Source organism: Magnolia sinica, chromosome 5 (assembly GCF_029962835.1).
Source record: "Magnolia sinica isolate HGM2019 chromosome 5, MsV1, whole genome shotgun sequence".
Taxonomy (NCBI): Eukaryota; Viridiplantae; Streptophyta; class Magnoliopsida; order Magnoliales; family Magnoliaceae; genus Magnolia; species Magnolia sinica.
Genome location: NC_080577.1, coordinates 73,761,807 through 73,788,865, shown reverse-complemented (window position 1 = coordinate 73,788,865; position 27,059 = coordinate 73,761,807). Strand labels below are relative to the sequence as shown.

The window sequence follows — 27,059 nt, the reverse complement described above, 5'->3', positions numbered from 1 at the left end:
GTGTCACTTTGTTAGGTTCCCAATTGACTAACATCATGCAATAAGCCAATGTCATTTATCCTGAGAGATGACTATGCCCTATTTGGACCTAGCCCCTCTATTCCCAAGAAATACCGTAACCAGTGTTTTAAGTATCGACGATGTCGGCAGATATATCCCATGATATATCTTGTATTCCACTTGTGCGATATGAAACGCGTAAGTAGTGCGATATATCCCACATGTTTGATCCAATAAGCATTTTTGACTTTCGATCCTTCTTTTTCTTCTTATGTAAATCATGTTAAATCAGTGTCAAATTGTTACAAATCATGGATTGTGAGCTTTGATTTCGAGATTTGAAGGAGATGGGCCGAGTTGCGGAAAATTGAAAAAAAAAAAAAATCAAAATTTCCTAATTTCTCGCAAATCGATTGCAATCTTTGTGTCCAAGCATAAAATAAAAAATGTATGTAACCTGATCTAGTGATTCTTCTTTTGCTTTTGAATGTATTGATTGCGTTTCCACATGTTTTCTTACATTTATAATTTATACGAATAGACTTTGAACATACTTGTATCAATTTAGTTAGGCAACGCATATATTAGGACTCCATACAAAGAAAACTTATTATGCAAGGTATTCCGTAATGGTAACTGTGGCCATAACGGCCACCACTATTTCTTTTATGATATGGGTTGTAACGGTTGGTACGACCCTTGTAATGATTGTTACGATCTCTCTCTCTCTCTCTCTCTCTCTCTCTCTCTCTCTCAAATTTAAAAAACCCAAAAAACCAATATTTGTCCTATAAAGTTGAAAAGAAAAATCTGAAAAAACCTATATATGCCCTGTAATAGACCATTATGGGGCTGTTATGGCTTTTACAAGGGGCAAAAATGGGCCAATAACAACGATTATAGGTTACTTTTTTCCATAACAGTTGTTATGGCCGTTATGACCCCACAACATATAATGGTTGCCACTGTTACCTTTACATAACGGCCTTTATGGCACACCATGGTATTATATGCACTCGTTTTATGTAATGTTTTGATTTCGAAGTGTATATTGATGTCTTTTTTAACAATCACTGAAGTTTCATTGAAAAATTAGACCAAATTTCCAATGTTTCCCTATGTTTTCAACAACAACGATACATTATGCGATATGATCGATATATCCCATGCGATAACGGATACGTATTTGTATCCCAATGGTGTGATACGTAACGTGATACCGATATTTTGAACATTGATCGCAACAAATGAAGATCTAAACTCTTGACTAAGATAATATTACAAGCTACAAATGTCCTCTGTATCATTCATAGTAATGACATTGCCATCAACATGAACAATTTCAATTGTGATACCAACATCTAACTGCCTAAAAAATAGAGTATGATAATTTCAATTGTGATACCAACATCTCACTGCCGTAAAAACCGAGTATGAGACAACTGCGACTGTTGCCAAATTCAACATAGCACTACCGAAGTGCTTAAACCACACATGAGGAAATTGTTTCAAATCTTTTTTTGAGCCTACACATGATGTCGAGCCAACAGATGATTGGGGATCATGAGGTGGAGCCATATACACATCTTCCAATAAATCACCGTGAAGAAATGTATTCTTAGCATCAAGTTAATTACGATGCCAAGAATTGTTAGCAGCATGAGACAAAGCATACAAACATAATTTACTTTAGCAACTAGGGCAAAGATTTCATGGAAGTGGACCCCCTTGGTTTTGATGAAACCCTTGGCCACAAACCGGGCTTTATATCCTGCTATTTCACCATCTAGTTTGTACTTCAATGTGATTACTCACAGCCGACAACATATTTCCCTGGTGGCAACTTCACAACTTCTGATGTCTGATTCTTTTCAAGTGCTTGAATCTCCTTAAGCATAACTTCTCTCTGCTTCAGGTGGGATAAAACTTGACTGACTCTAGAAGGTACTGAAACAGAGGAAATAGTAGACAGAAAAGCAATATGAAGGAGAGATGGATCTATATGAGTAAAACTTAGAGATCGGATGAGAAGTACAAGCACGTCTTTCTTTCCATAGGGCAGTATTAAGATCATTATCTGGAGTAGCAGAAGGAACATTAGTTATCATACTTGAGTCTGGAACCTTGGATGCAAGAGAATTAGGAGATGTCCTTTCCTTGTCATTTAATTGATCATATGTTTTAGTAATTATTGTTTGTCTTTGTAGTAAAAGGGTAGGAGTTGCAGCAAAAGATTGAGATAGAGACAGATTCATCAACATATGTATAAAAAATGTTGGTGTTAATTAAGAAAAGTAGAAAACATGAGAGGAGAACGCGAATGCAAGATAGAAGGAGAGAAAGAGAGAGCTTAAGGAGTGCTCATGGCTCCCTCATACTCTTAATATATTTAGAGCTTTCATAAAATGTATGAAATTACACATATACCCTCTTTTTTTGAGAGATAATTACACATATACCCTCTCAACTTAAGTATTCCCATAACTACACTAATGGTAAATGTTACCCTCACTAAACATAAGAGACATGTGAACCACTACATGGACTACTCCTAATCATCTTATCCTCATCCACCAACAAGTTGGGCCACACAATCATTGTTTTCCATCACAGTCCATCAACACTCCCTTAAGTTGGAGAATATATATCATGTATGCCTAGCTTGGTAAAGGGACTATCCAAATGAGTTCTTCTAAGAGCTTTAGTGAAGATATTTGCTAATTGATCCCGGGACTTAAAAGATGGCTTACAAATCTCATTGCCAGTAACATTTCTCTAACAAGGTGGCAGTCATGGTATGCTCCAACAACTTTTCTCTAAAAAAGTAACAATCAACCTCGATATGCTTTGTTCATCCATACATACATCCATCCATGCATGCATACGTACAAATGCACCCATTGATCCATGCATAAATGCATACAAACATACATCCATCCTCATGCATGCATGATTCATCCATGCATGTATACATACATACATACATACATGCACGATCCATCCATCCATCCATTCATGCATATATCAGTACATACATGCATACATACATATACACATCCATACATGTCTATGCATCAATCCAACCATTCATCTTTACATCCATCCATGCGTACATGATACACTAATACATCCATCTATCCATGTGCACATGCATACAAGCATCTATCCATCCATGCATCCATTCATACATGCACGTTCCATCCATCCATCCATACATCCGTACATACATGCATGATCTATCCATGTATCCTTCCATACATATATACATAGATACATTGCATAAATACATGCATGATCTATCCGTCTAGCCTTCCATGCATATATACATAGACACATCATACATGCCCCATCAACTACCCATTCAATCATCCATCCATGCACACATAACATACATACATGCATACATACATGCACGTTGACATCCATAAAAACTGCACCCATCCACACAAATACATCATACGATCATGCATTCATGAAATGAAAAATTATTTGTTTTTAGAAATAATTTCTCATAATTTTTAAGTCCTTGAAAAGGTAATATTTTTATCGAAAAATTGAGGACATTATTTATCAACATCCATTCATAAATAAAAACCAGTAAAATAAAATAGATAATTATTTTTTCAAAGAAAAGAGATTTCTAGTTAATTTTTGTAAATTTATATAACTAAAAACGATTTGAAAAATTGAAAAGTTTACATGAATCAATAGATCGGACAACTCTCATCAACATACTAGTATTTGGGTTCTTAGTTACTAATTTTAGGGTCCTTATCTAACCTTCCATATTATCTTTCCTTATTTTGCTGTCCTAAATCTGTCCTAGCTAGGATCAACAAACATTGGAGGGACTTCCTTTAGAACGGCAACTTGGGTAGCAGAAGTTTCATCTCCTAAGCTGTTCTACAGTCTGTAGGCCTTATATGGAATGAGCAGGAATTAGAGTCCTATCTGATGTGAATCAGGCTCTCCTTGGAAAATGGTTGTATTTTTCTGGGGTAGTCTTTATTTAGTGCTTTATGTGGGGTCTTGGCCTTTTGGCCTTGGGCTGTTCTCGTATAGCTTTGTATATCTTTTCTTTTTTCTGTTTTCCATTTATTTGGCTTTTGGCCTCTTGGCCGTCTTGTATCTCTTTGAGTTGTATAGTTGTGTTTGTAGGTATTTCTGGGTTTTTTTGTTTCTTGTTTTGGGTTGCTGTTGCTTCTTTTTTTTATAAATATATTTCATTCTTCAAAAAAAAAAAAAGGATGAAAATAGGATTTCTCCAAAATTTCTTAATTTCTACTTCCAAATGTTGACAATTTCAACTCAAATCCATGTCAATGTATGAGAATCATATATAAATATGGATTTGGGTGGAAATCCATGCTCAAATCTAAAGAAAAGAAATGGTCATTTTGCAAAAAGTCTGACCTTCAAAGGTCCAGCCAACTTTTGCTCTCATTGTGTCATTTCTCCTCCAAATCTAAGCTTTAAACAAAATAAAAAAAGAAGAAAAAGAAAAAAAATCCAATAGCGGTGGTTGACATCCATTTCACAACATATGTACCTAAAATATCTCCTAAAAAAAAGCTCTTCCGTTGTTTTGATTTTTTAATTTTGCAGCAATTTCGTAGTTCTTCAAAGACCTCCCCTGTGTCGACGATAACATCAACTATAGTACCAACACAAGGGACATATACAATGGCAATATAGACAATATAATGGCTATATCAATATATGAGCGTTACGCACAATAATATTGCCAATACAGGGGAAAATGCATTTTTTAGCAGTTTTGGTATCGCCACCCTGGCAGTATTGATATTATGGTGATATCATCGACCATATCACCAATATTTTGTGCATTGTGTATAGCAATGTATACAACTGCACATACCTACCATCTAGTTTTATATGCTGTGTTTAAATTCAATTTGCCACCTCATCGTTGTGGGTCCCACCGTGCTTTAAAAAAAACACATCTTCGCATGCAACAAACCCCTGATTTATTATTATTATTATTATTATTATTATTATTATTATTATTATTATTTAATAGAACTCATGAATTCTTTTGTGTTATGAGATAAGGTATGGCCAAAATATTGTGAGACGGGTGCTCTGCTCGGGGTCATTCTCGAAAGATCAAAACGGGTGCTCTGCCCTAGGTAATTCCCTAAAAGATACATGGGTATTCTGCCCGGGGTCACTCTCGAAAGATCAGCACGGGTGCTTTGCCCTGGGCAGTTCCCTAAAAGATACATACACAGGTGTGCTGCCCTGCATCGACTCCTAAAAGAAATCATGTGGTGCTCTGCCTAGGGTCGTTCCCTAAAAGATACACACACGGGTGCTCTGCCCAGGGTCACTTTCGAAAGGTCGGCATGGGAGCTCTGCCTTGGGTAATTCCCTAAAAGATACACATGAGTGCGCCGCCCTGGATTGACTCCTAAAAGAAATCACGTGGTGCTCTGTCCAGGGTCGTACCCTAAAAGATACACACACGGGTGCTTTACCCGGGGTCACTCCTAAAAGATCGGCATGGGTGCTCTGCCCTTGGTAATTTCCTAAAAGATACACTCACGGGTGCGCTGCCCTGGATTGATTCCTAAAAGAATTCACATGGTGCTCTGCCCAGGGTCCTCCCTAAAAGATATCATGTGGTGCTCTGCCCAGGGTCATTCTCTAAAAGATCATCATGGTAGTTATATTTTTCAAGTTAATCGCAGAGGAGTGCATTTTTAATTCAATTATTATGGGATCATTTTATTTAATTTTGAAATATTTTTGTGAATATTTGGTCTCCTTAAATGTTGATTTTCTTAATTATTATTATAAAGTTGTGTTATGGTATTAATGTACAAATTTCGGTTGGGATGAAAAGATCCTATTGAGTTGTCGTACTCAGGGTGTTTAAATATTTCACGTATTAGGTTTGAATACTTCGATGAGGCATGCTATTATTAATGGGCCAAAGTCATACTTAGTTTTAGAGATTGTTTTTATTTTAGTTTTAGTTTATACTTAATGATTTTTGTATTTCATTTTTCTCAATTTTATTTTAGTGAAAGAATGATGCATTAAAATCGAACGACTTTATTTAGTTATTTTGGCATTGTGATATGGGATTTTTATTTGTGCTTAGTTGATGTAAATGATGTTACGAGGAATCTTGGTATATTGGGAATGAAAATAGTTATATAGACTTAAATTAAAGTGAATCTTGTACCTCACGGGCTTGGGATTCGGGTTCGGATTACTCTATTCGAATACCCGAATTTTGGTGCGTGACAGAATGATATTGGCGCTTAGGTTTGTTATTCTATCTGAGGATCTACAATAATGATTAAATTAGTGACCCTAACTTAACACCCTTGCTTTTGTGATGATTTAAATTAAAATTATGAACTTAGATTTCTTTTCATCTATGCTGACATCATATTTGATCTTACTTAAGCTATACATTGAACTAACAACCAAATTCTGGACTCTAAAGAATTTTTAAGAAAATTTACCCTACTATAGTAAGTTGGACAGCAATAGTAATAAGAAAACACCTGATTTACAAAAATTGTAATTAATTAAGTACAACTCCGTTTGAGGCGATTCAAAAGATAACGTAGATTTGTAAGTTTAGTTTTATAAAAAAATAATTAGAAATTATAATTCCATACTCTTGTTGTACCGATTTGGGGTTGTTTTTAAACTGTCCAAAAATCGTTCAGTTCTGAACAGCTCTCACATTCCGTATTTTAGTATTTTCTATAGACATCGTACAAGGCTGAAATTTTGCAGCGTGATACTAAACTTATAGACGTATCTTTAGAAAATTTTTGTGACATATCCGATACCTATAATTCCTTGAATTAATAACGAGAACAACAACTTCAGAGCCTGAATTCTCTGCACCTGAACCTTGATACATATCTTTAACTCAATATATCTTGAAACTCTGTGTACAACTCATCTAGACCATCTGATCTTCTCTGTAATCTGATAAAAACTTCAACGTATAAGTATTCCTTCCAATCGATCATAAATTATACCTATAAATGATACGAGTCACAACGCTCTATCAGGAACCCTTGGACTGATGCCCTTGTGAGCGGAGTTCTTGTGAGTACAATAGTTAAGGTTCTAGACAATCTTAGTAACTTGGTAGCTTGTCAGAAAAACTTTGAATTAGACAAAATGTTTGACCAAATTAACATCCACGTTATCCTTGCCCTACTCTGAAAGCCTGCTACAACAGAGGATTTGAAGACCAAATCATGCATAACTCCACATACTTTGAAATGCTCACTGCTCTAACTAAATCACAACCCTCCTTCATGGTATCTGTTTTCTCTCTCTCTGCTCTAGTATATAACATAATTTTTCTTCTTCTATACATCTTGCAAGCAGTCCCTAGACTTACGATTTGAGCCGTTACTTTGATGGGTCCAACCATGCATAAACATGTCCCTCACATGACCTGCCATACCGTAGATAGGATTGGGCTAGGGTTCAGTTTTGGAATAAACATCTCAGGCCAGGTTTAGGCTTAGTGGTTTTAGCCTATCATAAGTCTTGGATGGATTTGGGTCTAAGTTCTACTTTGCAGATCGGGCTTGGACAAACATCAGCTTGGCCCTAACTCGACTCATTTACAACCCTACTTGCAAGTGTTCAGGCTCATTTACAACCTTACCTACAAGTGTTCATCATGCATGTAACATTGCTTTAAAAGAACTAAAAAAACATGACTAATTTTTCATAACTTCTGAATTGCATGATTGTAATAAATTTAACTAAAACTTTATAAGTGATTAAAGTTTAAAAGGTGTTTACAAAATTTTCAAACTTGAGGTAGTTATTGCAAATTAGAAATTAAATGATTATCATGAAATAATGAGTTTAGTAATGATTATTTTTCAATATTTTTTATGTAGTTTAAATTTGTGCATTTGTATTTGTTTTAAAATTATTGTTAAATTTTTTATTTAAAATAAAATTTGTTGAATTATTATTTTATTTCTTTTCTTTATATATATATATATATATATATATATATATATATATATATATAAATTTTAATTATCTTTCATTAACTTTTACTCCTATTCCTTACTTGTTCATCATAATTTGAAATAACTAAGATATTGGAGGAAATTACAAAAATTACCATAGGTAAATTTTCGGGACGAAATTTTGTTAAGTGGGGTAGAATGTTACATCCCGTTAAAAAAAAAAAAAACAGTAGGTATTCCAAACCCCATTGATCCCTTTGGTGTGGTCCACCGTAATTTGAGATTGTCTTCATTTTTGGACCCATGCCCTAGCATGACTAGGCAAAACTAATGGATAATATGGATTTGCCACCTTGGCTTTACCCTATAGGTGAGGGTTCGATTCCCCTCCTTGGCTTTACCCGATACACGTGGTTGTGGGTGATTGCGTGCTTCCAAAGAGAGGCGGGGACATCCTCTGTTTTAAAAAAATAAAAATGTATTTGCCACCTTATCATTGTGGGTCCCACTGTGCTTTAAAAAACATATACATCTCCGCATGCAACAAACCTCCGATTTTCTCTCCTTTATCCCTTAATCTCCGTAAAACAAATGTGCACTATCCCGAACCAATCAAATCAAACCCTTCTTTGTAATGGACCCCCACTGTCGATCTAAACAGATCATTGGATTCGCATCTTTGCAAAACCTTGGTTGCTAAAAGCTCTTCTTCAAACTCCATCATTGGATTCGCATCTTTGTTAAAAACCTTAGTTGCAAAAACCTCCTAGTATATGCCTTCTTGAGTTACCATCAAATGGTTATTATTATTATTATTATTATTTATATAACTCATGAAGACATATACTAGGAGGGAAGAACAAACATAATATATTTAAGATTTTTATGCACAATTAGTCATCAATCTAATGTGTACATTATTTAATAATACATCAACACAAAAGGATTCAAGGTAAATCTAATAAGGCTATACAATGCTCCATTAATATTCCACGTGTACAGTTGGTTAAACAACAATTAATTATTAAAGAATTAACATATAAACAAAAGATATAATGTTTACATATACAATCGAAGTAATTCAACATGTACGGTGATTTAACCATGCATGCATATCAACTAAAAGTACAGGTATTTTTATGGTTGCCAACTTGCAAGCCGAACATCATTCCATGCCTATAATATTTATGTATAAATCTCGGTGTGGGGTGTGGGTTAGATCACCTACTTGATGCATGACTTGAGTTAAGAGATGACTATAACACAACTTGACAGTTGATGATCTTGCTGAGGAAGATGGTACATTCTCTAATGACGACTTGTTGATCGATGGTTTTTCAATGATTCTCTTATTCAGGATGATGGAATTTGATATAGGAAGCTTGTGAGCTGAAGGATGAAGGCTTTTAATGTAGATTTGTTGGTGGTTTCGGAGGTTCATGGCTTTGTGGTTGAGGCGGCGTACTTGCACAACGCACATTGCTGATTCATATTGACGGTCTGGATAAGAGACAACGGTTGGGATGGAGCATCAAGTTAAGGTTAATTTTCGAAAGAAAAGAGGAAGGAGGAAATTTCAGAGAAGTCATGCCGGGGTTGCGGACATGAAGGTCTCCTACATGGGTTAGATGTGGGGTTCCGGTGGGGTCCATTGTGATTTAAGATGAAAATCCAAGCCGTTCATCATTTTCCTCAAGTCAGCATTAATTATGGGGCCAAAAATGGGACGAATCAAGTGATCAGGTGGGTCATGTTGATAGAGTCTGAGCAGAAGCTTTTAGCAACTAAGGTTTTGCAAAGATGCGAATCCAATGATCGGTTTAGATCGACGGTGGGGTCCAGTACAAATAAGGGTTTCATTTGATTAGTTCGAGATGATGCACATTTGTTTTACGGAGATTAAGGGATGAATGAGAGAAAATTGAGGGTTTGTTGCATGTGAAGATATATTTGTTTTTTTTTAAATCACGGTGGGACGCACAACGATGAGGTGACAAATCCATACTTTCCATTAGTTTTGCCTAATGTTAGGACATGGGTCTAAAAATGAAGACGATCTAAAATTATGTTGGACCACACCAAAGGGATCAGCGGGGTTTGGAATACCTACTGTTTTTTTTTTTTTTTTTTTTAATGAGTTATTACATTCTACCCCACTTAACAAAATTTTATCCTCGAAATTTACCTATAATGTTTTTTTTATAATTTCCTCTAATATCTTATTTATTTTAAATTATGATGAACAAGGAAAACGAGTAAAAGTTAATGAAAAATAATTAAAATTTATATATAAAAAACGAAAAAATAAGGAAAAGAAATAAAATAATAATTCAACAAATTTTATTTTAAATAAAAAAATTTAATAATATATTTTAAAACAAATACAATTGCACAAATTTAAACTAAATAAAAAATATTGAAAAATAATCATTACTAAACTCATATACTTTATAATAATCATTTAATTTTTAATTTGCGATAGCTACCTCAAGTTTGAAATTTTTGGAAACACCTTTTAAACTTTAATAACTTGTAAAGTTTTAGTTGAATTTGTTACAATCATGTAATTCAGAAGCTATGAAAAATGAGTCACGTTTTTTCTTTTTTTATAGTTATTTTAAAGCAATGCTACATACATGATGAACACTTGTAGGTAGGGTTGTAAATAAGCTTAAACACTTGCAATTAGGGTTGTAAATGAGTCGAGCTAGGGCCAAGCTGATGTTTGTCCAAGCCTGATCTTCTAAGTAGAACTTGGACCCAAACCCATCCAAGACCTATGATAGGCTAAAACCACTAAGCCTAAACTTGACCTGAGATGTTTATTCCAGAACTAAACCCTAGCCCAACCCTATCTACGGTAGGGCAGGTCATGTGAGGGACATGTTTATGCATGGTTGGACCCATCAAAGTAACGGCTCAAATCACAAGTCTAGGTGCTGCTTGCAAGATATATAGAAGAAGAAAAACTATGTTATGTACTAGAGCAGAGAGAGAGAGAGAGAGAGAGAGAGAGAGAGAGAGAGTTGTGATTTAGTTAGAGCAATGAGCATTTCAAAGTATGTGGGGTTATGCATGATTTGGTCTTCAACTCCTCAGTTGTAACAAGCTTCTCAAAGTAGGGCAAGGATGACGTGGATGTTGGTTTAGTCAAACATTGTGTCTAATTCAAAGTTTTTCTGACAAGTTACCAAGGTGCTAAGATTGTCTAGGACCTTAACTATTCTACTCGAAAGAAATCCGTCCCAAGGGCATCGGTCCAAGGGTTCCTGATGGAGCATTGTGACTCGTATCGTTTATAAGTATCATTTATGATCGGTTGGAAGGAATACTAATACGTTGAAGTTTTTATTAGACTACAAAGAAGATCGGATGGTCTAGATGAGTTGTACACAGAGTTTCAAGATAAATTGAGTTAAAGATATGTATCAAGGTTCAATTGCAGAGAATTCAGGTTTTGAAGTTGTTGTTCTCACTATTAATTCATTATAGGTATCAGATATGTCATAAATTTTTTCTAAAGATACGTTTATAAGCTTAATATTAAGCTGCAGAATTTCAGCCCCATCCGATGTCTATAGAAAATACTAAAATTTGGAAAGTGAGAGTTATTTAGAACTGAACGATTTTTGGACAGTTCAAGAACAACCCCAAATCAGTACAACAAAAGTACGGAATTATAATTTCTAATTATTATTATTTTTTAATATAAAACTAAACTTACCAATATACGCTCTGGCTTTTGAATCACCTCAAACGTTGTACTTAATTAGTTATGATTTTTGCAAGTTAGGTGTTTGCTCATTACTATTGTTGTCCAACTTACTATAGTAGGCAGGCTAAATTTTCTTAAAAATTCTTTAGGGTCCAAATTTGGAATGTTAGTTTAGTGTATAGCTTAAGTAAGATCAAATATGATATAAGCATGGATGAAATGAATCTAAGTTCATAATTCTAATTTAAATCATCACAAAAGCAAGGGTCCTAAGTTAGGGTCGCTAATTTAATCGTTATCATAGGTCCTTAGATAAAATAAAAAAACCTTGGCTCCGTTACCATTCTGTCACGCCCCAAAATTTGGGTATCCGAATAGAGTAATCCGGACCCGAATCTCAAGGCTGTGAGGTATAAGATTTACTTTAATTCAAGTCTATATAACTATTTTCATTCCCAATATACCAAGATTCCTTATAACATCATTTACATCAATTAAGCATAAATAAAAATCCTATATCACAATGCCAAAATAACTAAATAAAGTCATTTGATTTTAATTCATCATTCTTTCACTAAAATAAAATTGGGAAAAAGGAAATACATAATCCATTAAGTCTAAACTAAAAAAAAAAAAAACAAAAAACAATATCTAAAACTGAGTATGGCTTTGGCTCATCAATAATAGCATGCCTCCTCAAAGTATTCATACCCAGTACTTAAAATATTTTAAACACCCCGAGTACGACAACTCAATAGGATTATTTTCATCCCAACCGAAATTTGTACATTAATACCATAACAAAACTTTATAATAATAATTAAGAAAATTAACATTTAAGGAGACGATGAATATTCATAAAAATATTTTAAAATTAAATAAATTGATTCCATAATGATTAAATTAAAAATGCACGCCTCTGCGATTAGCTTGAAAATATAACTACCATGATAGGGAATGACATTGGGCAGAGCACCACGTGATTTTCTTTTAGGAGTCAATACAGGGTAGTGCACTTGTGTGTGTATTTTTTAGAGAATTATCCAGGGCAGAGCATCCATGTCGATCTTTCAGGAGTGACCTTGAGCAGTGCACCCGCGTGTATATCTTTTAGGGAATTTCCCAGGGCAGAGCACCCGTGCCGATTTTTCGGGAATGACCTCAGGCAGAGCACCCGTATCACGATATTTTAGGCATACCTTATTTCATAACACAAAAGAATTTATGAGTTATATATATAAAAAAATAATAACCATTTGATGGTAACTCAAGAAGGCATATACTAGGAGGGAAGAACAAACATAATATATTTAAGATTTTTATGCACAATTAGTCATCAATCTAATGTGTACATTATTTAATAATACATCAACACAAAAGGATTCAAGGTAAATCTAATAAGGCTATACAATGCTTCATTAATATTCTACGTGTATAGTTGGTTAAACAACAATTAATTATTAAAGAATTAACACATACACAAAAGATATAATGTTTACATATACAATCGAAGTAATTCAACATGTACAGTGGTTTAACCATTCATGCATATCAATCAAAAGTACAAGTATTTTTATGGTTGCCAACTTGCAAGCTGAACATCATTCCATGCCTATGATATTTATGTATAAATCTCGGTATGGGGTGTGGGTTAGATCACCTACCTGATGCGTGACTTGAGTCAAGGGACGACTATAACAGAACTTAATGGTTGATGATGTTGCCGTGGAAGATGGTACATTCTCTAATGATGACTTGTTGATCGATGGTTTTTCGACAATTCTCTTATTCAGGATGATGAAATTTGATGTAGGAAGCTTGGGAGGTGAAGGATGAAGGCTTTTAATGGAGATTAGTTTGGTGGTTTCGGAGGTTTGTGGCTTCGTGGTTGAGGCGGCGTGCTTGCACAACGCACGTCGCTGATTCATATTGATGGTCTGGATAAGAGACAACGACTGGGATGGAGCATCAGGTTGAGGTTAGTTTCCGAAAGAAAAGAGGAAGGAGGAAATTTCGGAGAAGTCATGCTGGGGCTGCTGACACAAAGGTCTCATACATGGGTTAAATGCGGGGTTCCGGTGGGGTCCACTGTGATTTAAGATGAAAATTCAAGCTGTTCATCATTTTCCTCAAGTCAGCATTGATTATGGGGCCAAAAATGGAATGAATCAGTGATCAGGTGGGTCGTGCTGATGGAGTCTGAGCAAGAGCTTTTAGCAACTTAGGTTTTGCAAAGATGCGAATCCAATGATCGGTTTAGATTGACAATGGGTTCAACTACAAAGAAGGGTTTGATTTGATTGGTTCGGGATGGTGCACATTTGTTTTACGGAGATTAAGGGATGAAGGAGAGAATTGGGGGTTTGTTGCATGCTGAGATATATATGTTTTTTTTTTTTTTTAAAGCACGGTGGGACCCACAATGATGAGGTGGCAAATCCATACTGTCCATTGGTTTTGCCTAGTCATGCTAGGGCATGGGTCCAAAAATGAAAGACGATCTAAAATTACGGTGGGCTATACCAAAGGGATCAGCGGGGTTTGGAATACCCACTGTTTTTAAAAAAACGGGATGTTACAATCTAGTTTTATATACTGTGTTTAAATCCAATTTCTCTGATCTTATACAAGCCACAGATGTAGTACTTCGAGTTGCCAAATAACACGTGGGTTCATAGTTGCACGTGTTAGTGACATGCGAACAAGGCATTGCCATGATTAATGCTAATTGAACAACATTTTAAATCTGTAAGCAATACTAGCATATGTTGGATAGTACATGGCTTCATGTTAGCATATGTTAGCTACATATAAACAAGGCATTACAGTGATTTATATTAAGAGCCTCTTTGGCTTTGCTAAAAACGTGTGTGTTTTTTTTTCGTGTGATGTCGATTTAGAAAATCACCATTTTAGGCTTCAAGTGTATTTGGTTAGCCACTTAATTAATCTTCTTTTAGAAAAACACTTTTTCAAATTTGTGCTTTTTCTGCAACACCTAGACCCCCGTTTTCTACGGTCGTTGCTTGTGAAAAGCACTCAAAAAATCGAATCTCTCTTTTGTTTGAGGTTCTGTTAATTGCAGATGAGTGTAGAGCTGTAATGGTACATAGGTTCAAGATCAAATCCATCCACCAGTTGGTCTGACCATGTTTTCCCTCAAATTATTCCTGTCCACTAGAAGGTGGGCCCCAATATTGGAAACAGGTGGATGGGTTAGAAAACTTCAGCCAAGTTTTTTAGAGCCAGACATTTGTTTTGCAAAATATGGCCCACCTGACTAGTGGATCAACCTAATTCTTGGCCTAGCGCATCAATACAATGGTGCCTTGCAATGGATGGATTGGATCTCAGACCTATGTGCCATGATGTCAAACATGTGCCATTTACATGAATTGTGTTGCAGATGCTTGTGGGCTTAGCGAATCTCATCCCTACAGAAGCTGGACAGGCACGACTTTCCTATAACCCCCTCATGCAACTCTGTGCGGCCCACCCCATTGACCATGCGACATCCACTCCGCCCATCTGTTTCAGTATATCATGTTAGGGTATAACTCCGAAAATGAGGTAGATCGAAGACTTAAGTGGGCCATGCCACAGGAAACTTTGGGGATTCAATGCTCACCATTGAATCCTTCATGGGGAAATTGTTTTCTTATTCATGTTTACCAAACATGCACTTGTTTACATAAGCAAAAGTCCAAAGAATTATTTCCTGAGAATCAATTCTGCAGTTGCTAGAAGCAACTCCAAACAGGCCCTAAATTGCATTCGATTTTTGTGAACAATATTAGCTATATATTGGATATAAAATGGATTCATTGGATTGTGTTACCAGCTTTGTAAGAATTTAGAGGATATTGTCATTATTTACAGGAATTAATGTCACATCTTACACATTCCATTTTCAGCTAGATTACATGGAGCAGCATCTTGAAGAATTTCTCGATATGGTTATGTCCAAGTGCAGGTATATTACACACCATTCTTTTGAAATTAAAACTGCTTTACTTGTACAACCTTTTTCGAGTTGGACATGGCACGTATGAAATGTGGATTCTTTAGTGCTTTATCAACACTGTTTTGGATAATCAACGATAATCCCCAACTATTAAACACGTAATCAGTACAATTTAGTCATCTTCTCATTTCGTTTTTTGAGATAACAAAGGACTTGAATGCTATAGCAGTGGATTTGGTTCAAGTGTTGGTGTCCATTTATACAAGCTTCAAATGTCTTAGGTTCTCTGTTAGTACAATCCTTTAGTAATTATTACTATTTTCTTGATAACAACACTTGTAGAACGCATAGCCACTTCTGCTTCCTAGCCATTTATACTTGCTACCATTTCTGAAGTAGATGCTTCCCTGTTCCCACAAGGAATCTGTTGTTGTGTTGCTTCAAAACAAGGGAAAATGATTTGGCGGGCAACCATTTCCCTTGTTTGGTAGGTAAGTTGGCTCAAACCAAAGACCTCAATTCTGAAGCACAGCCTGGCAATGGGCTGAACCTGGGTGACTTTTGACCAGCACCATCCAAAATTTTTTCTGGGCCTAGGTTGGCCCATTGCCAGCCTTAACCACAGGTTTCCTACCATATACAAGTATTTTGGTTACATAGGTCTCAGGTGCTGCCAAATGTTATGGATGTGAAGGGACTTATCCCTAATGAAGGGTTTTGGATGTGGTATTCTTTTATCTAGGGTTTTGAATGGAAAATAGGAGAGTGCATCAAAGCAAAATGTTTTAGCTTTAGATACAGCAGGTGCTTATCATGAAAAGGGAGAAGGGATCCACATTCAATCTTGTCAGTTCTTGGTTTTTTAATAAAGGTACTATGACGAGTTCCTTGCTGTCAATCCAAAGCAATCCGAGAAGGGGGAAAAGGATTCCGGGCATTTGTCAATCAAAGAGGCGCTTGCCTTGTTAGTGGTTTTTTTTTTTTTCCTAAAATCATTTAGGTTGTGTTTGGCTCCTGGCCATTTCAGCAGCTGAGAAAAATAGTATGCAAATTTGGAATTTCTTCTCTTAGTAGAAATTTGGAAAACCAATAGATGGGGCTAATTTTTATTTTATTTAATTTTTTCAAATTAAAAATAACTCTTTTCTATCTACGAAGGTCTTCTTTTGTGATGTTTGGAAATTCAACTTAGATTACAGCTCCCAAAAGTCAGACATTTTTTTTTTACGCTCAGAGCCAAACACAACCTTCTCTTCTAACTTTCCATAGTTTAGTTTTTAAATTTTCCTAGTCTAGTTATTATATTTTCAAAGAGGTCTTAAGTATAACTGGTTGGACCATAAGTTACGGTCCAACGAGTGGATGACTTCCAAACTTTCATGTGTGTGCAACATCCAACCCGTCCAACAGGGTTGGGCCCATCATGAGGATCACCTTGTGTAAAAATCTGCCATATCTGCTCATTGAGTGGAATGCGCCTATGTTTTGCTATATATCAATGGCTACACTGGCCCACCTGTTTTGCAGATAGAGCTGATTTTTGCACTCGGCTCTTGGTGGGGCCAGCCTGTTGGAACTTTCGAAGCGAACTCGAGTTTTTCCTTCTCAAGCTGTGCATGCCGTCTTCGGTCTAATTTGCTTTCTGATTAACTTCACCTGCTTGATTATAGACAGATGACTCAAGCTGAGAAGCAGCAGCTTCGCAAACGCATTCAGAAGCTTCCAGCGAAGGCCCTGGACCGTATTGTGGAAATCATCCAACATCGGAAGCCATCATCAGGACTTTCTTGTGATGAAATCCATGTTGATTTGGAAAACGAGGTAACCTCTTAAGCTTATCTGTGTGATGATTAATTATAACTTTGGGTTCTGTAGATCAATCATTATTCTAGTTGAAGTGTGGTGTGTTTTTGTAGGATAACGTAACACTTTGGAGATTGCACTACTATGTCGAAGCAGTTGAAAGAGCAAATGAGCTGACATCGTTGTAGGGGTGCACCCTTTAGATGAGCTCCTAAAACAGTTTGCCGTGTTTCTGTTTCACGAAGATGGGGGTCATTGATCTTTCAATCTTGATATGAAATTGCAGTTGTTGGAAGCTGGTTTTTGAGTCAAAATAGTTCGAGGAATCATGGGAGATGCCACCTTATATATGCTACATCTATGGCGGCCATGAAAGGTCCCAAAGCTTTTGAGAAATGGGTAAAAAGTAGATTAGAACTAATATGCAGGATGGAAGATGATCTCCAATCCCCACCTATTAGATATGCTCCCTTGCATGTGTATAGGCATTGGCAAGCTTCAAATTGCGTATGTTTATGTATAGTGTCCACTTGATATATAAATGTTTTTGAAGTCTCTAGTGCCTCTGAGTTTGTTAGTGAACAATGATATGAAGTGTCTACTTACGTATTAAAATCATAGTAATAAAACTCCGTGACTACTGGAAACTTGGGCAAGTCAACTTAGAGTCAAGTCCCAATGAAACTCACTGAGTCCAACTTGTGTTAGTCGTGGCTCGACTCATTGAGTTGGCTTGCTTACTTGGTTGACTCAAACAACTCAACGTGACTTGAACCCAGTGACTCGCTTGAGTCAATCATCAACATCATCTAAGCCTTATCCCATCTAATTGGGCTTGGGCCACTCGGCTACACGAATCCTTTTCCAACATTCCACTCTATTAATGGCCATAACTTCAGTTACACTGTAGGTCCTTAAGTTTTTTCTTAGTACCTCTACTCACGTCCTTTTGAGCCTTTTCCTTACCCTTTTACAGCATTCAACTTGTACCAATTCACTCCTAACCTGCATAATTCTTGCTCTTCGTTGCAAATGACCAAACCATCTAAGGTCACCTTCACTCATCTTATTAACAATTGGTGTCGTTTCTAAATTCATTTGAATGTATTTATTTCTAATTCTATCATTCCTTGTCTCGCCTAGTGTTGTCATGTGCGGTCATGAATATGTGATCGCATATGCACATATTTATGCATTGATTGGCATATTTATGATTGCATATGTGAGAATATGCGATCGCATATTCACCTAATGGTACAAAATTTGACCTTTGGGATTTTATTTTTTTTTCTTTTTTGTGCAAAATTCAGACATTTTGCCTATAAAAAGGCCTTCAATTCTCCTCTATATGCCAGTTTCATTCAGTCAAACTCTCCTCTACTCTCGTACTTTCAAATTTCTCATTTTCTTTTTCATTCTTCATATTTCACTCTCAAGTTCTAAGTTTCCAAGGCTCAAGCTCCAACCTCTTTCAAGTTTCAATCAAGATTCAAGATAGAAGAAGCAAGAAGACATCGAATTCCAAGTCTCACGTTACATAGTTTTACATTCTCTCATTTCATTTTCTTTATTCTCTCATTTTATTCATTTCATTTTCTACATTCTCTTACTAATTACTGTTAGTTATTAGTACAATTTAGTAATTTACATTCTCTCATTTCATTTCTTACTAATTACTATTAGTTATTAGTGTAATTTAGTAATTTACATTCTCTCATTTCATTTCATTTTCTATTTTTAAGTTTCTAGATACATTCTCTTATTTTATTTTCTACTTCTACATCTATCTATTCTCATTCATTTCATTTTCTACATTCTCTTATTAGTTACATACTTACCTTCTCTCATTTCATTTTCAAGTTTTAACTTTTATGTTTTTAGAACTAGATACATTATCTCATTTCATTTTCTAGTTTTACATCTATCTTATATTCTCATTTATTTCATTTCTAGTTCTACATCTAGATTCTCATTTTTACAGTCTATATGCTACATTCATTCATTCTCATTTCTTTGGTATACAATTCTACATTCATTCATTCTCATTCTCTACAATCTATACATTCATTTGATCATTTCTATTGAAATTTGAATCTCTCTTTCTCTACATTTAAATTAAGTGACGAGAGTCGAGCAAGACATTTTTTATTTGTACATTTTACAAGTTACAAGGCAAGATTCAAATTTCAAGAATTAAGCCCTTAAACATTACTCACTGTGTTGCGATTGGTGGACAAGGATGAGAAGCCTCCAATGGGTTACATATATGATGTGATGGAGAGGATGAAAAATAAGATCATGAACCATTTTAACTATAAAGAGTGTGATTGTAAGCCGATTCTGGATATTATAAATAGAAGATGGGGCAGCTAAATATCATCTCCACTGTATTCGGCTGCTTATATCCTTAATTCAGCTTGTTTATTCGCTTCTATCGATCAAGCAGAATCCCTTACTATACATATGGTTGGATTTATTGATGTGTCAGACAAAATCATTCCAGATGGAGAAGAACATGACAAGATCTCAGCTCTACCAAACTTCTATACAAAGATTGATGGCATATTCTCAAGGGATATCGTCATCAGATATCAGGCAATGAAATTGCCTAGTAATTAGTATGGATATCTCAACTTTCTTACAAATAGTTTTTTATAATCTAATATACAAAGTGTAACTTAAACTATTTTCTCAGTTGACTGGTGGACTTCTTATGGAGTAACCCCAAACGAAAATGATTCAGCTTTAAAAAAGTTAGCCATGATGATTCTTAGACGCGTGTTTTGCTAGCGGTAGTGAGCGCAACTGTAGCACGTTCAAGGCGGTAAGTTTAGAATGAAAATATTAATATGTTACAGGCTTGCAATTTCATATTATAACTTCAACTTGTAAGTGTAAGCTAATTAGCTAAATACTAATGCCAAGTGCATTTTCTTTTATGTAGAGTCACACTAAGAAAAGGAATCGCCTTGAGTGAAAGAAGCTCAACAACTTGGTTTTTGTACAATACAATTAGAAATTGTAAGAATGATTCCAGACTAGGAAACAAAGCCTAGTTTCTTTGACCCTATTTGCTTAGTTAAGACGGAAGACCTATTATTTACTGGTAAGGATTTGATATAAACACAAGTTGAAGATTCCGCATAGGGATCGACACTTGATGAATGTACTTTTACTTCTGCTCAAAGGAGGAGATGATGATGATGCTGAAAATCCACTGTTAGATGTTGATAAATTATTAGTATATATAGATGATGAAGAAACAGAAGAATAAGTGTATGTAGAAAAAGGAGATGACTCGGATGATGACGACTGTTATGGGAAAATGGACCAACCTATAAAAGCAGGTCAGGTCAAAGACCTAACACGTCTTGATGGCTAAAAAGGCGAGAAACCCGACGCGTGTTTAAGGAGAGAGGTCGAAAAGACCAAGGTCATCCTAAAGGTCGGCACGAGCAAGGTCGTCCTAAAGGTGAGCACGACCCAAAATGGATTATCCGGGGAAGACAATGAAGAAGTTAAAGGCTACAAAAATTGGAGATCACAAGGACATCACAAAGACCTTTGATCGGTTTAGTCAGCGAATGATGCCTACCTTCTTAAAGTTTGGTTGTTATGTCCTTCGGTATTGTGACTTCCACCAGCCGACCTTAATCGAAGCTCGGACGACTATGCCTCGGTCTCGAGACGAAGACCGACCTAATATGAAGGAAGACCTATCTAATCGTTCCTCCAAGGATCGTGGAAATTAACTCGCGATCAGTTTGGGATTCTGAAATCCCTGTCGAGGATCTCAGGAGATTTCCTATACGTTAGGAGCTCTAATCCAATTACAATACGTATCGACTAAACATGGAGGATCCCTTTATGATACGGTATCTCTTCTACTATAAATAGGGAGACTCCTAATGATGAAAGGTACACACACATCATCTCTACCCATATACCACTTCTATAAAGACATGGATCCTTGACTTTGGCATTGGAGGGTCCCCTGCTGTGAGGCCCGAATCCTAGACCGTACCGTTCTGTAGGCTTTCGTGGTCATCCCGGTCGAATTCCGGCGACCCGTGATCTATTATCGGCGTTTGCGCGCGATCCTGAGTCATGTCCTGTATATTAGAGTCGGCTCAACCCGATACTTGTACCCTTGCGACCGCACCATTGTTGTGGTTCCGATGCCATGTCTCACGCGCCAATGCGATACCCAAGCCAAGAGATATGGGCTTGTGTTCAGTTCGAGAAAATGCCACGTTTTGCAAAACTGAAGCGAAACATGTCAAATCAATCACATCACTAGTCAAAGTACAACATCCATCCCTAAGTACAACCATCCTCACCAAAGTCAACTCTTTCTCTTACAACCAAGTACACCCATCCATCACTCATCATTCGTCTCTCATCACTTCTCTCTCTCTCTCTCTCTCTCTCCTTCTCTCTCTCCATTTTCAAGCAACCCCATGTGAGTCCAACGTCCAAGCTCTATGAGGGAGAGCTAGATGTGGCCCACCTTCCTACCATTCAATCCCACCCTCCAAGCTTCATCTTGATCATTGAACTGCATTCCATAAAGCTCTAGAATGCATCGATGGAAGGAGAAGTTCATGATCAAAGGTGGGTGATTTTATTATTTGATTTTGTGATTTGAGGGCCCACATGGTGGGACCCATTTTGATGTATGATTGTATCAAGAGGGACCCATAGTGGCGGGGTCCCTCCACTACTCCATCTCTCTCTCTCTCTCTCTCTCTATCCTTTGGTGATGGAATGTGGCCCACCTATGAAGTATGTATCATATCCATGCCGTCCATGCGTGGGACCCACCGTGCTGTGTTTTATCCTTGTTGCCCAGTAGCGTGGGACCACACACGTGGGACCCACCATGTGGAAGCCGATTGGCTGGAGTCTTTACAGCAACTATGTTGTTGCTATATTGACATTACCAAGTTCTGTAGGTTTGACTGAGGTATGTGTTATTCAACACCATCCATCCATTTTGCTTGAAGTGGGACCCCACCTAGATGTATGTTATATCTCCACCATCCACCCTACTTCCTAGCTCATTTTAGTTGTTGAGCCGAAAAATGAAGCTAATCCGAAACTCTGGGATGCCACACCATCTAAAACATTATTTTAATAGTGAAAATTATTAGGGCCTGCTGTGTTGTTTCTATGCGTCAAAACATATCCACTATTGGACTTGCTAGACCTGTCACGAGCCTTGGGACCCATCTAGCGGAGTAAATCCTCCTGATGTGGGCCCCACCTATGAAATTTCTTTTAAAAAAAAAGAAAATTAAGTGACGCTTTTGCTGCCAGCGTCCAGAGGACGCTGCAGCAAGCAGCGTCCTCGCTGCTTCAAACAAACAGGGACCGTGGCCCCCACCACAGGCCCCACTGTGATGTATGTGGAGCATCAAAACCGAGCATGTGATGGGTCCCCTTTAAATAATGGGGCACCCCAAAAATCAGCCGTACATGGATCTCAGGTTGTCCACACCACCTAAAGCAGCAGGGGGTTGAACGTCTACCATTGAAACCCCTTTTGGGTCACAAAAGTTTTGGATCGATATGAAATTTGTTTTTTCCTCTTTATTTAGGCCTTTATGACCTTATGAACAGATGAGATGGAAAATAAACGTTATGATGGGTTCCACGTGGGACCCACTTATCGTGGAAATAGATTGGCTGGGTTACCACGCACCAATTATATAGTTGATCGACGTCAGCAAGTTCTGTGGATCTGATATGAGGTATTTGTTATATCTTAACCGTCCATTCACTAGACGTGGCCCCACCATGGCAGCGTGTGGGGCCCACCTTGATTTAATGTATTGCATCCACACCGTCCAATCCATGGACAGTGGATGCGTGTTGGCTGGAGTACCTCACACAGCTAGATAGCTGAGGTATTAACGCCAGTAAGTATTGTGAGCCCCTCTTTGATGTATGTGTTTTATACACCCTGTCCATTTGTCTGGGACGTGGGGCCCACCCATGCGTGTTACATATGTGGGGTGGGATCCACCTTGATGCATGTATCGCATATCCTCACCGTCTACTTGATCAGGACAGTGGGACCCCACATAATATATGTGTTTTATTCCAAGTCGTCCACCCATTCTTTTTAACGTGGCCCACCATGATCTGGACATTGAGTCCTATCATGATGCATGTGTTCATCCATGCTGTCCACCGTTCAGATATGAACGGTGGGATCTAGGCGATGTATATGTTATATCCAAACCATTAAGATCATGGGGCCTACCTTGACATATATGTGGCCTTTGTTTGAGGCCCAATGTGATGTACTTGTGGCCATTTGATGAGGCCCATTGTGATGGACTTATGGCCCATGTCCGGGGCTCACCTGTTGTGTATTTGAAGCCCATGTGATGAGGCCCATCGCTATGTATTTGGGGCCCATGGGTCGTGGCCCATGGTGATGTATATTAGGCCCGTATGAGCGACCCATTGTGATATATTTCTGGGCCATGCGTTGAGGATCATTGTGATGTATTTTCGACTCGTATGATGAGGCCCATTGTGATGTATTTCTAACCTATTTGGTAAGGCCCATTATGATGTACTGAGGCACATGGGTCGTGGCCCATTGAGATGTATATTCGGCCTATATGTCATGGCCCATTGTGATGTATTTCTGGCTCATTGGTAAGGCCCAATGAGATGTATTTTCGGCCCATTGGTAAGGCCTAATGAGATGTATTTCCAGCCCAATGGTAAGGCCCAATGAGATGTATTTCTGACCCATTGGTAAGGCCCAATGAGATGTATTTCCGGCCCATATGGCGTGACCATTGTGATGCTTTTGTAACCCATTTAATGAGGCCCATAGTGATGTGCATTAGGCCCATGGGTTGTGGCCCATGTGATGTATTTGAGGCCCTAAGATGTGGCCCCTTAGTGATGTATATATGGTCCATGAGCGAGGCCCATAGTGATGTGTATTAGGCCCTTGTGTGAGGCCATGAGCCCACTACATGTTTGGCCCTATGAAGGCCATTCCTTGGGAGTAATGTTGGTTAAATATCCACATTGATGGGCAATGATGGTTAAATATCCACATTGTGACCTTCCCTTAGGCCTTGTTAGGCCTATTCTCATCGAGACCGATTCCAATTATCGGGGCCGATCCCAATTATTGATGCCGATTACCGATACCGGCTATCGATATTGATTATGAGTATGTGATAACTTAGCATCATGATACATGCCTATACGCATCATCTGCATATTTGTTATGAGATGTGGTTGACTATTGCATATGTCATTGGGCAGGTTGTTTATGGGACCCCTTGAGAGACGGAGTTGTCCCACATCAGCGCATGGTATGCACAGGATTGATGCATGATTGGACTGTGTGATTAATGCATCTTACATTTTGTGATATGACCACCTTACGCGTTAGCGACATCAGGGTAGTGGCCTCCACAGGCATGTCATGGATGGTTAGAGGGGACATCGAAAATGTTCGGTTCTAACATCGGGCCGCCATAAATGGCCTTGGGTGAAAATCCCTAAACCCTCTCAGTACTAGAGGACACCCCAACGTCTAGACCGAGTAGATACATGAGCGCCTTACCTGTAGGCCGCGTTTTCCACTGTGTCGTGGTCGGTTGGGAGGGGGTGTGGCCTTACCTGCCTGAGGGAGTAGGCAATGATAGGCTGAGTCTGACCAGCTTGAGGAATGAGTCCGCTATCTACGAGTCGGGCTCGATATTGGCAGGTGTCCACTTACCCAGTTGTGCGCTCGGATAGGAGCGGCAGCTGGCGTGGAGTGTAATAGACCCCGGTGATGATCCCAGAGATGTACGATACTGATATGTGGACTTATTGAGCAGGAGTTGGATACTCATTCATTCATTCATTCACTATCCACTAGGGCTGGTGGTGCGCAACTATTTGTTACGTGTACCTTTGCAATGGCCAGGATTTCGGTTGTGGCGCGTGACTAACCTGAGATAACGAGTTTACCACATTGAGTCTGATTATCCAAATTTGGGTATGGGACTGGTTTGGATAGAAGTCCCTTGTGGTGGACCTCGTAGCTTGCGATGTTACGTACTATCATCTCGACTTCATACTCTAGCTTGGTCATTTCATTCGCATCGCATATTGCATTGCATTCTCAGCACATAGCATTTGGTTTACTGTGCTTATGTATTGCATAACCTAATTAAGGTCGACGGTATTCGTGGACTCAGTATCTGATATTTGGCTCACTATGTCTTCACATTGCAAAGCTAATCTACATTGCTTCCTCAGTATATGATATTGCCTTATTATTTTTTTTGCATTGCATAGCCTGGATAAGGCTGATGGTATTTATGAATTTGCCAGCATGTTTTCGCATTACTTTGATATTGTACGATTTATGGATTGTCAGTATTTCCACTTACTCTGATAATCATATGCTTGGCACGTGCATTGCACACACTTACACCACACTCTAAGCTTTCTATAAGCTTATGCACAATAGATGCGTGCAGGTGATTTAGGTTGCAGCAACATTGGGCTTGGAGCGTGCAGCGGTCTTTTGGAGCTTTGATTTTCACTATATGTATTTTCCTTTTAGCATTGTATTCAAATGTTTATATTAGTGGATATGTGATGATGATGTTGCCTTTATGATTTGGGTAAACTTGTGGTTATGCTTCTTATGAGATAAATGTACATTGAAAAATCCTCCTTGTGGGATCCCAGGATCGGAATCTGGCATATGGGCGCTGGGAGCCGAGAATGGGGTACTACGGAGGCTGTCGGCATCGGATTCGGCAATCGGGAATTTTGTGAGCCCGATTTTCGAGTTTGGGGCATGACACCTGCATTAGCCAGGGTCTTCTTTATTTGTTCTCTATGCGGGAATTCAAGGGTCTGAGAAGGGTTAAGTAGTAAACAACATCAACAGCTTGGCGCCGTCTATGGGAATTGACATCGAAAGCCATTGGCATCACATAGCAAGTTCAACAATGGCCAAGTGGAAGAAGAAGGCTCAAGCCTCCTTCGTTGCGGTTGACCACGCACCAATGGAGTAGCCTGGTAGCCATCGGGATTCCACCTCCCAACTACATGTTGACTTCGCACCTAAGAGACAGGTACAACGATCCCGTGATAGGGGAGGATGGCTGAAGTCCCTTGAATAACAAGTCGAAGCATTAAACAGTAACATGAATTCTATGAGACAATCACTGAAATAGCTACAACCCTGGCATACTCAAGGGACCAGGCAGGAAGTTGATCAACTGGTCCAGGATCCCCTTCAGCCCTCTAATATGCCTGCCGCATCTCATAGGAGTCGACAACTTGTATCGGCAAGCTAGCACCTTCTCATGTCTTTGGTACAACAGCTCTGCCTGCTTCCAACCTTCGTCATGAATTGGACAGGAAGAAGCGCGACAAGGCTCTCGAGGCAACTGCTGAGCCTATGTCTGAAAGCGGTGAACTATGGGAAGCCGAGCTAAAAGACTTATGTGGCTAAATTAGCAATATGTGACAAGCCTACCATGCAAATGCTCTGACCCTTGTTGTGGCAATAATAGAGGAAATTGAGCCTCCATTTACCTTC

At 38.0% G+C, this 27,059-nt stretch overlaps 1 protein-coding gene across 3 annotated transcripts in view; it reads left to right on the top strand.

The window, feature by feature from the left end:
* Nucleotides 1-18,032, top strand: part of LOC131246153 (uncharacterized) — a 35,870-nt gene extending 17,838 nt beyond the window's left edge. For all 3 annotated transcript variants that reach the window (XM_058246059.1, XM_058246057.1, XM_058246058.1), the window contains 3 exons: nucleotides 15,621-15,679; nucleotides 17,341-17,491; nucleotides 17,587-18,032. In XM_058246059.1, the coding sequence (XP_058102042.1) occupies nucleotides 15,621-15,679; nucleotides 17,341-17,491; nucleotides 17,587-17,661 (285 nt within the window). In that variant the 3' untranslated portion in view covers nucleotides 17,662-18,032. The remainder of the gene's footprint in view (nucleotides 1-15,620; nucleotides 15,680-17,340; nucleotides 17,492-17,586) is intronic.
* The last annotated feature ends 9,027 nt before the right edge of the window (nucleotides 18,033-27,059 follow it).